Source organism: Platichthys flesus, chromosome 24 (genome assembly GCF_949316205.1).
Source record: "Platichthys flesus chromosome 24, fPlaFle2.1, whole genome shotgun sequence".
In the NCBI taxonomy this organism is placed as follows: domain Eukaryota; kingdom Metazoa; phylum Chordata; class Actinopteri; order Pleuronectiformes; family Pleuronectidae; genus Platichthys; species Platichthys flesus.
In genome coordinates, this window is record NC_084968.1 from 4,353,477 (window position 1) to 4,368,463 (window position 14,987).

General features: G+C 40.9%; 1 protein-coding gene across 1 annotated transcript; it reads left to right on the forward strand.

Annotated features, from left to right (window-relative positions):
* The first annotated feature begins 2,915 nt into the window (after window positions 1-2,915).
* rbm4.3 (RNA binding motif protein 4.3) lies at window positions 2,916-5,783 on the forward strand. Its single transcript, XM_062384086.1, has 4 exons — window positions 2,916-3,008; window positions 3,685-4,101; window positions 4,199-4,851; window positions 5,202-5,783. Exons 2-3 carry the CDS (start codon window positions 3,693-3,695, stop codon window positions 4,828-4,830), a joined length of 1,041 nt encoding a protein of 346 aa, XP_062240070.1. The 5' UTR covers window positions 2,916-3,008; window positions 3,685-3,692; the 3' UTR covers window positions 4,831-4,851; window positions 5,202-5,783.
* Window positions 5,784-14,987: the final 9,204 nt, after the last annotated feature.

Genomic DNA, 14,987 nt, shown 5'->3' on the forward strand with positions numbered 1-14,987 from the left:
CCAACATTTCCACTGTGGAATACATAATTTCTGGATATTTCAAAGTACAATAAAAATACTTTGCTCAATAAAGTAAAAATGTCTGATACAGTGTGTGTGTAGCCTGAGAGGTCCTGAACACAGGCATATCAGTCTCACTCTGGAATTATTGAATAAAGTATTTTTATAGTACTTTGAAATATCCAGAAATTATGTATTCCACATGGGAAATCTTGCACTTTACTTTGAAAAAAAATCTCTTAATCTATACAGTAAAAATGTATAATATTCAGTATGTGGGTAGTCAGAGAGGTCCTGAACACAGGCATATCAGTCTCAGTCTGGAATTATTGGGCAAAGTATTTTTATAGTACTTTGAAATATCCAGAAATTAGCTATTACACAGTAGAAATGTTGCACTTTACTTTGAAAAATCTCTTGATCTATACAGTAAAAATGTCTAATATTCATTGTGTGGGTAGGCAGAGAGGTCCTGAACACAGGCATATCAGTCTCAGTCTGGAATTATTGGGCAAAGTATTTTTATAGTACTTTGAAATATCAAGAAATTATCTATTACACAGTAGAAATGTTGCAATTTACTTTGAAAAATCTCTTAATCTATACAGTAAAAATGTCTAATATTCATTGTGTGGGTAGTGAGAGGTGTTGAACACAGCCATCTCAGTCTCACTCTGGAATTATTGGGCAAAGTATTTTTATAGTACTTTGAAATATCCAGAAATTAGCTATTACACAGTAGAAATGTTGCACTTTACTTTGAAAAATCTCTTGCTCTATACAGTAAAAATGTCTAATATTCATTGTGTGGGTAGGCAGAGAGGTCCTGAACACAGGCATATCAGTCTCAGTCTGGAATTATTGGGCAAAGTATTTTTATAGTACTTTGAAATATCAAGAAATGATCTATTACACAGTAGAAATGTTGCACTTTACTTTGAAAAATCTCTTAATCTATACAGTAAAAATGTCTAATATTCATTGTGTGGGTAGTGAGAGGTGTTGAACACAGCCATATCAGTCTCACTCTGGAATTATTGGGCAAAGTATTTTTATAGTACTTTGAAATATCCAGAAATTAGCTATTACACAGTAGAAATGTTGCACTTTACTTTGAAAAATCTCTTAATCTATACGGTAAAAAATTTCTGATATTGAGTGTGTGGGTAGCCTGAGAGGTCCTGAACACAGGCATATCAGTCTCACTGTGGAATTATTGGGCAAACAGTTTTTATAGTACTTTGAAATATCCCTGTTCCCGTTCTGGGCGGTTCGGATGCGTTTACCATAAATATCAGTATATGGGTGCAATAGAATTTCTGTGTCGGCTGAGTTGACCACAGAGACTCGAGTGTCGGCTGGCTTGACAGAGACTCGAATGTCGGCTGGCTTGACCGTAGTCGAAGGAGGCTGTTCCTCCAGGGCTCGGCGAGGCAGGCGGCTCCGCGCATGCTGTCGGGGCTGCCGGGGGCCCGGTGGTCGGGTTGGCGAGGGCCAGAGGCTCGTTGGCCGGTGTCATTGCTGCCGCTTGCTCTGTTGTAAAGTCCGCCTGGGATGGCGTGTCTAGCAGCCCGGTTCTGTGGTTGTTAGCGGCCTGGTGGCTCTGTGATCGTTGGAAGGTTCACTAGTCCTTAATTTTTTAAGATAGAGAGTGTTGGTGTGTGTGTGTGTGTGTGTGTGTATCTTAAAGTCCCAAGTTGCTCTGTCTCTATCTAACTAAACTTTATTTAAAACATTTTATATTATTATTATAGAAGTTATGTTTTCACCTGTGTATGTTGGATTTTTTTAATGACTGGTTTAAAAAGAAAACTTGTCAAAGGGATGATGCAGATGCAGAAAATGTTCTGTCTAATTGTTTTCCCTCATATTTCTACTATAACCACTAACCCATCATGTAGATGATTGTGGCAGAGTTACGCGCTCTCTGACTGCAGTTCCAGTTCTTTTTTGATTTATTACTCACACACAGTAACAGAGTCATACACGGACTTAGAGCACCCCCAACTGGAGACAACACCGACAGAGAGAGACGAAGTGAAGCACTGTACTGATGCAAACACAAGTTGTACATTCACATAAAATGAGGCCTCTGCACATACAGTAGCTAACACTCATTGTACGTTGTAAGTATCCCTTCTCTCTCTATTTGTTTCGCTCCCCCTCTCTGCACTTAGACACTTCACATCCCTTATGTGTGTGTTATGTAGCTTATAGTGTTATTGTAAAGCAGTTAGAGCAAAGCAAATGTGTTCCCACACGTGGTCCACACAAATGTGTTTCTCCTCCTGAACACGTGTGCTAGACAGTATGTGCGCACGGCTGAGTTCCAGCTCTGCTCCCAATTTAATTGAAAAAACTTCTCTTCATATTTCTATTCAGATACTCCGTAAACTATATTTTTGCCTGAAATATTTCTTCGTTTTGATATTTTTTCCCTTGTCAACAATAAGACTGCAAATAATGATTAGGTGGAGAAAATTAATAGTCACATAAGTTGTTGATTACGTCTCATCAAATTCAAATAACTGGTCATGAAACAGGTTCCAGGGTCTCACAATCAAGACCGTAGATCTACAGCTTGTGTGTGTGTGTGTTTAAAAGCAAACATATTGTGCATATGTAAAAGTGTGTTTCTATAAAACACTAAACTTTATTACTTATTATTTAAATTACTGAAAAAGAAGGGTTCATGGGTACACCGTGGGGGTCAGTCAATTTATTTGTCAACCACATGGATAATCGGCACATGGTATAAAAATATAAACTGGTTTGGTTTTGCAGACATAAATTAAAGCAGAAAACGATGAGTACCTCTGAACCTACGCTGATTACTGTGCCCTCCTAGACGGCAGAGGGCGATGTGGTTGCAAAGCGGGGAGACGCAGGCGAAGATGAATAAGAATCGGAAGCGACCGCTATTGGGAGACCGAAGCTCAGCGGAAGTTGGTCTGAGGAAATCTCTGGAAAGGAGGTCGAGCTCTTTGTTGCGGCTTCCCGGTGAAAAGGTAAAAGAAGAAAACGTCGCAGTGTTAATATATTCAATGAATCGAGTTGTTTTGTATATCATCCTGCTTATGCACACTGTGTGGGGGTGTTCGCCGTCCCTCTGTTGCCCTTCGGGTCGACTGCGCTTTGTGTCACAGCGTGGCTGGTCCAGCGAGCTAACCGAAGCTAACAGCTAGCTCCAGCTAATGTGACTTAACTAGAACCAGAGTTTGCGTTGTTTTAGCTCATTATGAGCGTCGCGGCGCTTTGAGCGGATCCACTTTAATATAAATGATGTACTGTTGAAATGATTATGATTAATTAGGGATCGAGTGCAGTGGCGCTGTGCTATCGCTAACGTCGTCAGCCATTTTGCAGTAGACAGGCCTGTTCAATCAACAACACGTCTTTTAATACTGCGAGACTGTGGATTCCTACACCTTACCATTTAATTAGGTTCTACTTTTCCCTTCACCCATAGATATATACAGTTTTTTTTTCATTATGTCCTTGTCACATATCTACAATATAGCTAAACATATTTCTGTGGAATCTGCCCCAGCAAGAGTATGTAGACATGCGTCCTTTTAATAATGTTGAACGCGATCAATGATTAATGTGTTGAGTTTTTATTTGTTTTTTGTTATGTCTTCATTCTTAAATATATATGGTTTCCTTTGAATTTCCTGGGTCCAGGTATTAAAATGGTGAAAATCTTTGTGGGGAATCTGCCCCGAGAGGCAGACCAGGAAGAAATCAAGGCACTCTTCACGCAGTACGGCACGGTCACGGAATGTGCCATCATCAAGAACTACGCCTTCATCCACATGGATGACCGCAAGGAGGCCACCAAAGCCATCAAAAATCTGCACCTCTATAAGCTACACGGCACGCCAATCAACGTGGAGGCCAGCCACGGGAAGAACCATGCGGCCATCAAGCTGCATGTAGCGAACGTGGAGAAGGGAGCCGACGACGAGCTGCGCGGTCTCTTCGAGGAGTACGGCACGGTCACCGAGTGTGCTGTTGTCAAGAATTTTGCTTTTGTACACATGTCCAACTCCGATGAGGCCATGGATGCCATCAAGGGACTGGACAACACTGAATTTCAAGGTTCGCAAATAACACTGTGTAATACAAGTCAATTCAGGTGTGGTCATTTTACTTCAGATTACTAATTTTCTTCCTACATTTTTTTCAAATATTTTAGGCAAGCGCATCCATGTCCAGATTTCCAAGAGCCGTCCCAGGCACGATGAACGCGATGACTACCCCCCTCCTCCCCCAGACAGAGGTGGCTACTGGCCCCCACGCTATCCAGGCGAGAGGCATGAGCCTCCCCCACCCGGCTACATGAGAGGTCGCCTTGGCCATATGCCCCCAGGTTACCCAGCCCCTCCTCTGCCGCCCCCTCCCCCTAGACGAGCTGTTTATCCCGACCGTCCGTACGATGGCGAGAGGGAAAGATATGGCGTGGTAGATTACTATGAGAAGTACCGAGCCCGCCCGTATGGCATGGCCTCCTACGAGGATCAGCGCGGCGGCGCCCCTCCTCCTCCCCCTCCCCCCTCAGCCGTCGTCCGAGACCGTCTTATGACCCCGTCGCTTGACCCGTACGAACGTCGGCCCCTCCCGCCTCCTCCATCCTCGTACTACCCCCGAGATCGCAGCCCCCTGAGGAGAGCACCTAACGCGCCAATGCCTCCTGCAGGTAATGGCTACTCCTACGAGCGCTCCCGGCTCTCTCCGGTTTCCCGCGTCCCGGCTTACGGAGTGCCACGTCCCAGGGATCCCTACGCTGAGCGGCTACCACCGCCACCGCCTGCACGCTACGCTTATTAAGCAAGGCTCCGACAAGTGAAGGTGAGAATAGGTCTGAGGTAGATTGGTGGTCATTTCTTTCCTGAAAATGCACTTCGTCTCTGTACAGGCAGGACCTGTCCGACACGCTCAAGGTCTTGTGGGAAAAGCAAGCGTACGAAGTGGTAAATTAGTTGATAATGCACATCTGTGTGCTAACTTTTAGCTAATACCTGTTTTTAATGTGTGGCGTAGTCCGACAAAGGCCGACGCCCCAGTCTGCCTTCTGGGGGGCAGAAGAAAGGGTCACGAGACAGATCTTGAGAAAAGACAGCACGCAGGTTATTACGATGGAAAAGGCTTCGCATCCACATTTTCAGACGGTTCATCTGTGTCATTTGCTCTTTTTCCAGGATCGTCGTTCGCCTGCGTCGCCACTCGCCGCCTCCTGATGCACGTGACTCTATCCACTTCCTGTCTGCGGCTGAGCGCGTTACATTCCCCTGAGATGCTCACAGGAGGAACCAAATTGTCGACGTCCACGTCTGTTTTTGTTTTAATTAATTTGGGACAACTTTTACATTCGTATTTCCCCCCTGATTGTTTTAGTTTGTCATTGTGCTGTAGAATTTTTAATGCTTGACGTCTAAGTTAGGCGGAATTTTTTTTTATTGTATTTTTACGTTTGAGTAATTAGTGTTCTGATGTGGTTTGTAACCTTAAGACAGCTGAACCATTCAGCAGCAGTTTCTAGGCGATACATGTGACTGTAAACTCAACTGAATCATATTTGGTATTTAATCTAGTCTACACGTTGGTTCCATCATTTTAAATCTTTCCATCGAAAACTAGATCTATGTGGCGATCCTGTAAAAACCTAAACTGCTAAGACTCATGTGGAAAGTGACGGCTAACGGTGTAGCTAACAAAAAAGCGTTCATATGTACCTGTCCACTGTCGACCTTTTTTTCAAATAAAACGGATTTGTGCAGTAATGTTGTTCACCGGTGAGGTCATGCTCTGCGCTAAAACACATCATCGCTGTGTGTGATCGCTTGAAATGATTCGAATCTCACCAAGGCTCTTTCGAAAAATACAAATGCCATGATCATCCGTAAATTTCTGAAGAAATCACGTATAGTAAAATCGTCAAGTGGGTGAAGGAGTGTCTCTTTTCTGGTCATCTGATCATTCAGCGTACCTTTTTACCTTTGCCGCCGCCCCCACCACCAACTCACGCCCCAATGTGAAACCTTTTTAGCTTAAGTGCATAAAAGTGGTAACTCTCCAGTCACAGGCGAGACTAGTTCTCTCTGAATGTGGGGGAGATGTCCTCAAAGGCTGCTGGAGACCTTCAAAGTCAACAGGTAAGTCCAGGGTTTTAAGGAGTACTTGACAGTCAGCACATGTAACTTTTCTAGGAGGATATGGCAAGTTGTGTATACTACAGAGCATTGTAACAGCAGGAAGGATTATTTACAGGCCCTGTAGTGTCACCTGGTGTTTTCACCCATTGCCTGAACCCAAACATCCATTCAGCTGCAAGTCTGCTCTGTATTGCCAGTGTTTGCTAGGATATCATTCTGAGCAACATTTGTAGTTAATTGACAGTCCTTCTGCCAGATGTGAGGATCAGTTATTATTGGGGCCAATGTTTAACACTGGTGATAATTGGAGATGCTTTTAGGACAGCTAGGTTTGGTTAAGCAGGACTAGAGATGAGCTTTGGACTTGACAGCATCAAGATTTCTACATATTTTTTTTACAATCAGTTGAGTGATGACATTTTTGTAAATCAGGAAAGAAATCAAATGGATTACTTATTAATTATTATCTTAATTGATTTCACAGTCTGGATAAAGATGAGAAGTTGATATTACTGCGTTGTATTGCCTTTTTAGACTGACCTGCAAGAATAAAACGTTAACAACAAAAAACTTTTCTTTGTCTTTAATATTCTGCCATTTAAACTGTATGTAGTTATTTTTTCAAATGCACTGCATTATATACAGTTAATGGTTTCTCAATTCTCAAGTGTTCAACACCAGTTCAACAGTTGAATTATTTCTACCCCCGGGCCAAGAAGATGGTGTATGTACTTAAATCCAATAGTAATCCAAGTCAGACTGCATTCTTCTTGGAACTGTTGAAATTATACCAGATACAACTTTTTTTCAAAATACATGTTTAACAACAGCAGATGCTCAAGATCTCTCCTAAAAACACTTTTTGCAAATCTTTGTTTAGAATTGCAATGTACAATTTATAATGCTTGCTTAAGGTGACAAATTAGTTGTTTCTAGCAGATCAAACACTTTCATAAAACCAAAGATCCTGCTGATGGCCAGCAGGGAGTGCAGACTCCTTATAGGTACCAACTACCTATAATTTTCCCCAGGAATTTGGAGTGGCCCAGTTAAAAATGTAGTTAAGGTGGGCTCTTCTGCAGTAATTCTACAGAAGCAGGCTGCATTAACATGAGGAAATGGTTACAGAATTAGGTTTGGTTGCAAATGCTACATGCTTCTGCATAATGCCAATCTTCAGACTTGAGGTGTACTCTGGACCTTACGTAAATACACAAAACTAAATATTAGGAAATGCATGGGGAAGATTAGATCTCCATTAAAAACTTTCTTGTGAAGTACATTTCTGATAAAGTAGAAGTATTTTAAGCACATTGGATGTCTGTTGTGTGGTTATGAGCTGCAGGCCCATCTTCCTGTGGTTGAAACTTGTTCACTTTTAGCTGTTGTCTACAGCTCTGGTTAAGAATAACATGCAAGGCTTTGGTGCTTGTGCATGCCCACACATCTGAGCTGTGACAACACAGTGCTGTCTCTTCCTGTCAAACAAGTGGAGAAACCCTGACTCACTCTTAAATCTCCACTGCTGCAGTCCACCATCGAACTCACCATGAGGGTCTCTGGACAGTCTTCAGTGTCTCAGTTGGCTCCACTTCCACCAAACACCAATTATAAACCACATTTAGTTTGTCAGACAGAGGAAGATAGAGAAACATGAGAATTAACTGCACACATTAAATTATTGAAATGTTGCAGTAATAAGATGAAGGCAAGAAGTTAAGATAAGAAGTTGAATCTAAAATTTTTCAAGATCATTTAAGTTATAAGAAGACAAGGTACTTCAACTTTAAGTTATAAGAAAATTCAAGATAATTTAAATGAAGTCAATACAAGTTAAATTAAGCCAATTTAAGATCAGATGTTAAGCTAAGCTCACTGAATTTGAACGCTGCTGTGGTGGGGCCATAGATGTCTCTGAATGGAAACACCAAGGCATTGTTGTTTGTGGTTATGGTCCATCGAGTTGAAGGCCAGTCTTCCTGTAGTTGTGGCAGATGTGCAATGTCTTAGACACGCAGGGGATTAAATGAAGTTCTGTCAGTTTGGTGTCTATAGGCTCCGACTTAATCACTCCCCCAGATATGATTACATAGATATGATGGAAGTGATGAACAAACACTCATAACCCCGTCAGAGCGTACAGGTGGATGGTGGGTTGGACGAGGGGCTGAAGCAAATGGCAGCAATAATGATGCCGCAGCTGATGTGTTTCTGAAACGACTCGCTTCCTGTCAAAGAAGTGATTTTCCATCAGACTGCAGACTTCCACCTTGGTTTCACGATAAGTTGACCTGTGGATTGTGATAGTGGAAATACATATTCATTGAATTGAAATTGTGTATCATCATTGCATCTGATCGTGGTGATGGATCGTGATCGTAAAGGGGGACCCTGATATTAGATAGTGGTGTTGGATTGTGGATTATGATTACAACAATACTGCTTGATATACAATATGAATGGAAAATTTCCTGCTGATTTGTTCATGTATGAAAGGCAAACACTGCAGGAAGTCCAGTCTCCATTCTCCAGACATCCGCCTGAGGTCGTGACAAAAACAAAACTCTGGACAGTCAACATCTTTTCCAGCCTTTTGCCTTTTTTCTTTTGCACCAAGATACACATGCACAACGAGAAGATAAAGACTTCACTTTAAGTATGATTTCAAATTTTGGCACAGATATCACAATTATTTTCTTCAATTATCTTGTCACAGTGATCGCAACTGCTCCCATCCACAAACAGCAGACTGACGACAACGCCTCAGTTCCTCTCTGAACTTCAGTTCCGGTGGTTTCTTAAGTGCATGGTGCTGGCGTAGAGAACATTAGGCTCCGGCTCTCTCTCTCTAGCAGGCCTTCTGCTCCGCTCTGCTCTTGGAAGGAAACTCAGTCCTGCGTAGTTCAGGTCATCAAAGCCCACATTCTGTAAATGGAAGTATTCAATGATTTATATCACCCTGAGCTGCCTGTGTGGCATTACATGAAACAACTGCTTGATGACTGAAAGACTCGGATCAATGTTTATCTATGGTTCAAGTTTGATTACCTTACTGTCTTGTGGATCCAGTGCCTCTTTATGTGCTAAATGACAGAAACAACACATCTGGTCAGGAGTCAGGGAGCGTTGTATCGGCAAAGTTGTAATAAAAACACATAAATACCTGTATGAAGTTTCCAGATTTTAAGAACCAGAGCGATGATGATTATAATGAGGACGATAATCAGACCGCCCATGAGGATCTCCATGGTCTGATTTGCTTGTTCATCAGAGTTTTCTAAAGAAAGATACATTTTTGAGCGTTGAGACCAAAGACTGTGTATAAAGATGGACGACGCAGCTCCACTTCTACTTTTCACTTCGTCTTTAAAGCATCAGATAACAAATAACAAAACACTTGAGCATACATCAGTGTGATAACAACTACCTCCAATGACAGAAACTGTCTATCATATTTTGGTCCATGTCCAGTTTGCTGTCATTGAGGGGGCTGATGGCATTGTCCATCTTTTTATACAGTCTATGGTGCAGACAAATGCTATCACCATCACAAAGTCTTCAGCAGAGACTACATTTCTTTAGATCTAAATATAATAATAAACATTTCTTATCAATTAATAACATTGTATAAAACAATATAATTTGATGTGTATTTTAACTTAAGTTCACGACCTATATGGCAGCAATCCACCAGGTGGCGATCAAGCCGCTTTGGCTTCTTTTTGCAGGAACTGTCGTGTAGTTAGTTCAGACCAGCCCTTATTTCAAGAGGCATAAAATCTATTTCCCCTATAACGAAACACAGACAAAACTCTGGAGCGATCTTACCTTTAACCTTTAAATACGTTGCACTGTAAACTCCTGGGAATTTGCTGGAGTTGGTGCCCACCTTATAGCCACATATATAGAGTCCAGAGTCAGATAAATCCACTTGTTTGATTTGGAGAAAGACGTTACTGACGTTGGACGTCATGTTGAACTTTGCTTCTTGAAACCCATCGAAGTACAATGCAACTATATCAAGGGAGAAGATGGAGGAGATGTGGCTGGTGTTGGATCCGTTTTCCAGTCTGAACCATGATATGTAAGAGGGGGAACTGGGATAGTTGTTACACAGCAACGTGACCTCTTCACCGGTCTGGACCTCCACAACGTGAAATTCACAATGTGAGACAGAGATCCAACCTGAAACAAACAAGATTCAGACATTTTTCCATTTGGGTGGAGAGAGGTTGTTTCAAGGAAAATCTTGGAGGGTGAAGTTTCTGTCTGGAGACAGATGATGTCAGAAGTATTAATTGTCTCTTTACCTGATGCATCGGGGGAGAAAGGAGTTTTATACACCTTCAAAGTCAAGATGGCTACATAGCATTAGTCAATTTGTGAAGTGTCTCTCTATCTGTCTTAGGCTAACCGCTGTTTTGTCTAAACACTAGGTCCTACAGATACTGCAAAAGAGTAATAGAGGCCTAATAATGAAGTGGATGAAGGACAATTAAACTAAGTCAACAAAATAGATCTAAACCATTAAAAATCATAAAAGTTGGCTGTCGATATATTGAGAAAAAAAAGATGTACTTACTGAGGATACAGAGTATAGCTGACAGGAGGGTGAAGTTCATTGTCGTGCGCATGGTGCGACAGCACTGCTGTAATGTTCGTCACTGAACTGTGTTTCAAAGACAAGTGGTCTCAGTGTAAAGAGGCGGGGAACAGGCTGACAATACACAGGACTGTCATCATGTATTTGATGCATGTTACAGAGGATCTTATTATATATAACCAACTTTCTAAAAGTGACACTTTATTTCCTCATGCCTGCACAATTTTTCAAGAAGGTTTCAAAACAGTTTTCATGGAGATGTCAGTTTAAGAGTAACTTGCATTTAAATGGTCGAGAGTAAAGGTGAGATTTTAGGAGGGAAAATTCGTAACTTTATGAAAATAAAGTTGTTATATTGTGAGATAAACGTCTTTATTTTACGAGAATCAATCAAATAGTCCGTAATGAAAAAAAGATTCAGAATATATATATATATATGACCCAACTGTTACTGGTTGCATGAGTTAAAATGTTACACCACAAAATATGACGTCATTTTCTGGCTTCATAGTGATATCATGATGACATCATTCCTATCATATGATCATAAATGATTTTTCCATCTAAGATTTCATGATGATATCACTTATCATATGACATTAACTATTTATATATTAACACTACACATACCATTCTTTACATGACTTTGGTCTTTGTTCAGTCCTTATCTGGAGATATTTCACATTTATTAGATTGGAGCAAATGAAAGTAAATCACAACTTGGTGGAGTGGAATGATTCACTTCCTGCCGAGGTCCTGACAGATGTTTAAAGTGAAACGCAGATTGACCCTCTTAACAGCCAATCAGCTGCAGCCTCATTTTCACGCTGCTGTCTGCTCTTTTTACACAAAATGTTCCCAAGAAAACGTCATCCTTCAGTCACACGGTGATCGGTGTGAACGCATCTCTGTACCGGGGTCTCCCTCACACAGCTGTTCATACCACCTGCAGAGGACCAACCTCAGGGCCTCTGACTCCGGGACCTACTACTGCGCTGGGGCCTCCTGTGGCGAGATAGTGTTCGGCAGCAGAAGAGAGCTGCTGATCCCAGACGACCAAACGGCACAGATGAGAACCTTGGTTTGGCTCTCCATCATTAGAACTGGGATTCTCTTGCTCTGTCTCACAGTTTGTCTCTTGGTTTACTTCACAAACGGCTCAGTTTGTCCTTATATTATCCACTTTCTAAATGTGAAATTTTAGAAACACAGTTTTTCAAGAAGTTTTCCATTTGCCAAACAGTTTTCATGGTGATTAGTCAGTTTTAGAGTAACTTGCATTTAAATGGTCGCGAGTCAAGTTGAGATTTTAGGAGAGAAAAAGTCTTAACTTTATGAAAGTTCTTATATTGTGAGAAAAATGTCTTTATTTTACGAGGATCAGTCAAATAGTCCGTAATGAAAAAAAAGCAAGCAATGAAGCGAGTTGCTGGTCCCAGACGACCAAACGGCACAGATGAGAACCAACTTAAAGGTTCAGTGTGTAAGATTTGGGGGAAAGGGATCTATTGGCAGAAAGTGAATACAAAATAATCCTACTGATATTTTCACTTGGGTGTTTCATCTCAATTGTACAAATTGTTCTTTTCTTTATCCTAGAATGGGTCCTTTTTATATTCAAATTTTGGTTACTATCAGGAGTGGGTCCTCTCTACAGAGGTTGCCATGTTTTTACTGTAGCCCAGACTGGACAAACTAAACACTTTTTGAGTTTTTAGAACAACTGAAGCTAACACAGGTTCTCTTTCATGTTAGGAAGGGGAGGGTGAAGTGAGGGGTATCCATCTGCAACATGCGACTTCATCAGTAGATGTCACTTAATTCTACACACTGAAACCTTTAAAGCTTCCATCACAGTTAAGAAATATCACAACGACAAAATGTGAAATGTTAGATACATTTTTTTTGTTGCAATTTAAGACTCACACTATTTTCACTGTAGTTTTAAACATTCTTTTTGATGACGCTTTTTAAAACAAATATAAAAATACAGCCATGTACATGTATTTATAGCAAAAAAATATAAATAAATTAGAAAAACCTCAAAAAAATACAAAAAAAACCATCATAGGTTTTCATTTATTATTACACCTGTTGTTGTTTTACTGAGCAAATAAAACCCTCCAATACATCGATCAGGGATGGGAAAAGGTGATGCTCTACCTATCAAATCCAATAATTCGTGGCTCCTCAATAAGTGCGTGCAATTGCTCTTTAATTGTACATTTTTTAGATTGAATACAATATGTCAAAGTGGCATAGTGTATTCAATCTAAAATACAATATGCCACTTTAAGACAGTTTAAGTTTAAGACATTTTTCATTTATTTAGGTCCATCTGTGACAACAACTGATTAAGTGAATGCAACATCTCCTTGAGAAGAGAAAACAAACGGTTTAATTAAGACTTTATAAACATATTTCTTTCCCACATGAAGTCACATTACAAGTAGAAGCTTCATGCTTCATCGTGCTTGAGGCTCCTCAGGTGGTCGTCCCTGTTCTCTGTTTCAGCCACGTGACGCCACGCTGCTTCACAGCAACCAATGTGAGCTGATCACTTCTTCAAACACCACTGGAGAAACCAAAAGTGAGAAAACCCAGGTGACATCATCAGGGTGGTGAAGACATTCTGCATGCACACGAAGCAGAAAAACTGAGGTTTGATAAGATTTGTAAAGTTGGTGGAATTGGCCTTTAAATGGATTACAGATTGTTAACCCTCCCTCACGGTGCAGTGAACAAACCAACCTCAAGCTACTGATCTGGGGACATCCTGTTTCAAACCGCAGAGACACAAACAAACTAGAGGGTCTGAGAACTTTTCTGTTGTTGCCTCTTACACCTTGTGACAGAAAGTTGAATTATCCACCTATGTAGAATTCTCTTTGGCCTTTAATGTGCACATAACGTACACTAGTGCAGTACCCGTCCTAAACATGCGTGTTTGGAGTGAGCTGTTCGCTTGTGACGCAATGAAGCTGTTGTGCATCCATGATCAAGCGGATTGTGTCTCCAAGTTTACAGTCAGTGTGAATAGTAATGTAAATTTGCTGTTTTACTTTCACCTGTGTGTTTGAATCATTTGCTTTACTGGTTATTTTGTCAGACTGTTCGTGTCGGCTATAACACCAGCTTCAGTCAACTTTTCAAAATTAAAGCTTTTAATTCAGTTCAGTATATAGCCTTACAACAACCGAAATAAACCTACAAAATAGACCGGTCCTGTCTCGGGTCATACTATTTCATATATACAAAGTTCATATATTTCCGTTAAAATGTATTGAATTAAAGCAAAATTCTAAATAAATACTCTATTAATGTACAGATATCTAACAAATCTTAACTCCAATCACAAAGTATTTGCACTTCCCACCTCTGATTATTACATTTCACTGCAAAATCTTTCAGTTTGCTCTGTTTGGGCTTTTGTGTTTCACTTCCTTGCACACAGCATGCGAGCTGCCTCTTGTAAAGATGACTTCTCTTTGTTTAACACTTCAGTCTTCCTGTGTTCGAGTGACAGGACTTCATTCTCCACCAGCGGAAACCTGCACAGTCACAGTGGTCTCACTTTATTCACCACAGAGCATCAGAGTAAAAGCCAAACACTGAGAAGTGGCCAGTTTAAAGGCTGCACCGTCCGTTTATGTTTTCGGTTCGAGGAAGTTATAGATCAGAGGGGACTTTTGAGCATGATCTGATTTTATTTTTTTCATGGTTGCTTTAGCACTTCACACCTATATTGAGGTTTTGAGATATGCATCTCTGAGATCCCTGTGGCCCCCAACATCCTCACTCCAGAAAGGTGAAGATAGCATCAAATGACCCCCCCCTTTAGTAGATAACATTTTTGGCTGGTACATTAGGTTGTGTTAACACATCTGGCCACAACTAAATCACAAAAAACTGCTTGTATGTGACATGTGGTCACCATGTTTCCAACAGATAGGTGTGGTCTGTGGATAATGAAAGCTCGGCTTCATGACAAAGCTCACGCTTCAGCAGGATGCACATTGTCCACCTGCACTACTTTGAATGCACAGACACAGTAGAAATGAGTCATGCACACACAAATAACATTTTACTTGTTTTATTAAGATGATAATAAGCTGAAGCTTCACATGTTTCACACGGAGATAAAAATCTAATTTACAGGACTGTTCTGATATCAGTAAAGAAATAATGTGGTGATTAAACATGGAGACAGATACAGAAGGTGTCCAGCT

Coding starts and splice junctions, on each gene's coding strand:
- rbm4.3 (XM_062384086.1), top strand. CDS start 3,693: ATGGTGAAAATCTTTGTGGGGAATCTGCCCCGAGAGGCAGACCAGGAA. Junction 4,102..4,198: donor GGACAACACTGAATTTCAAG/GTTCGCAAATAA, acceptor CAAATATTTTAG/GCAAGCGCATCCATGTCCAG.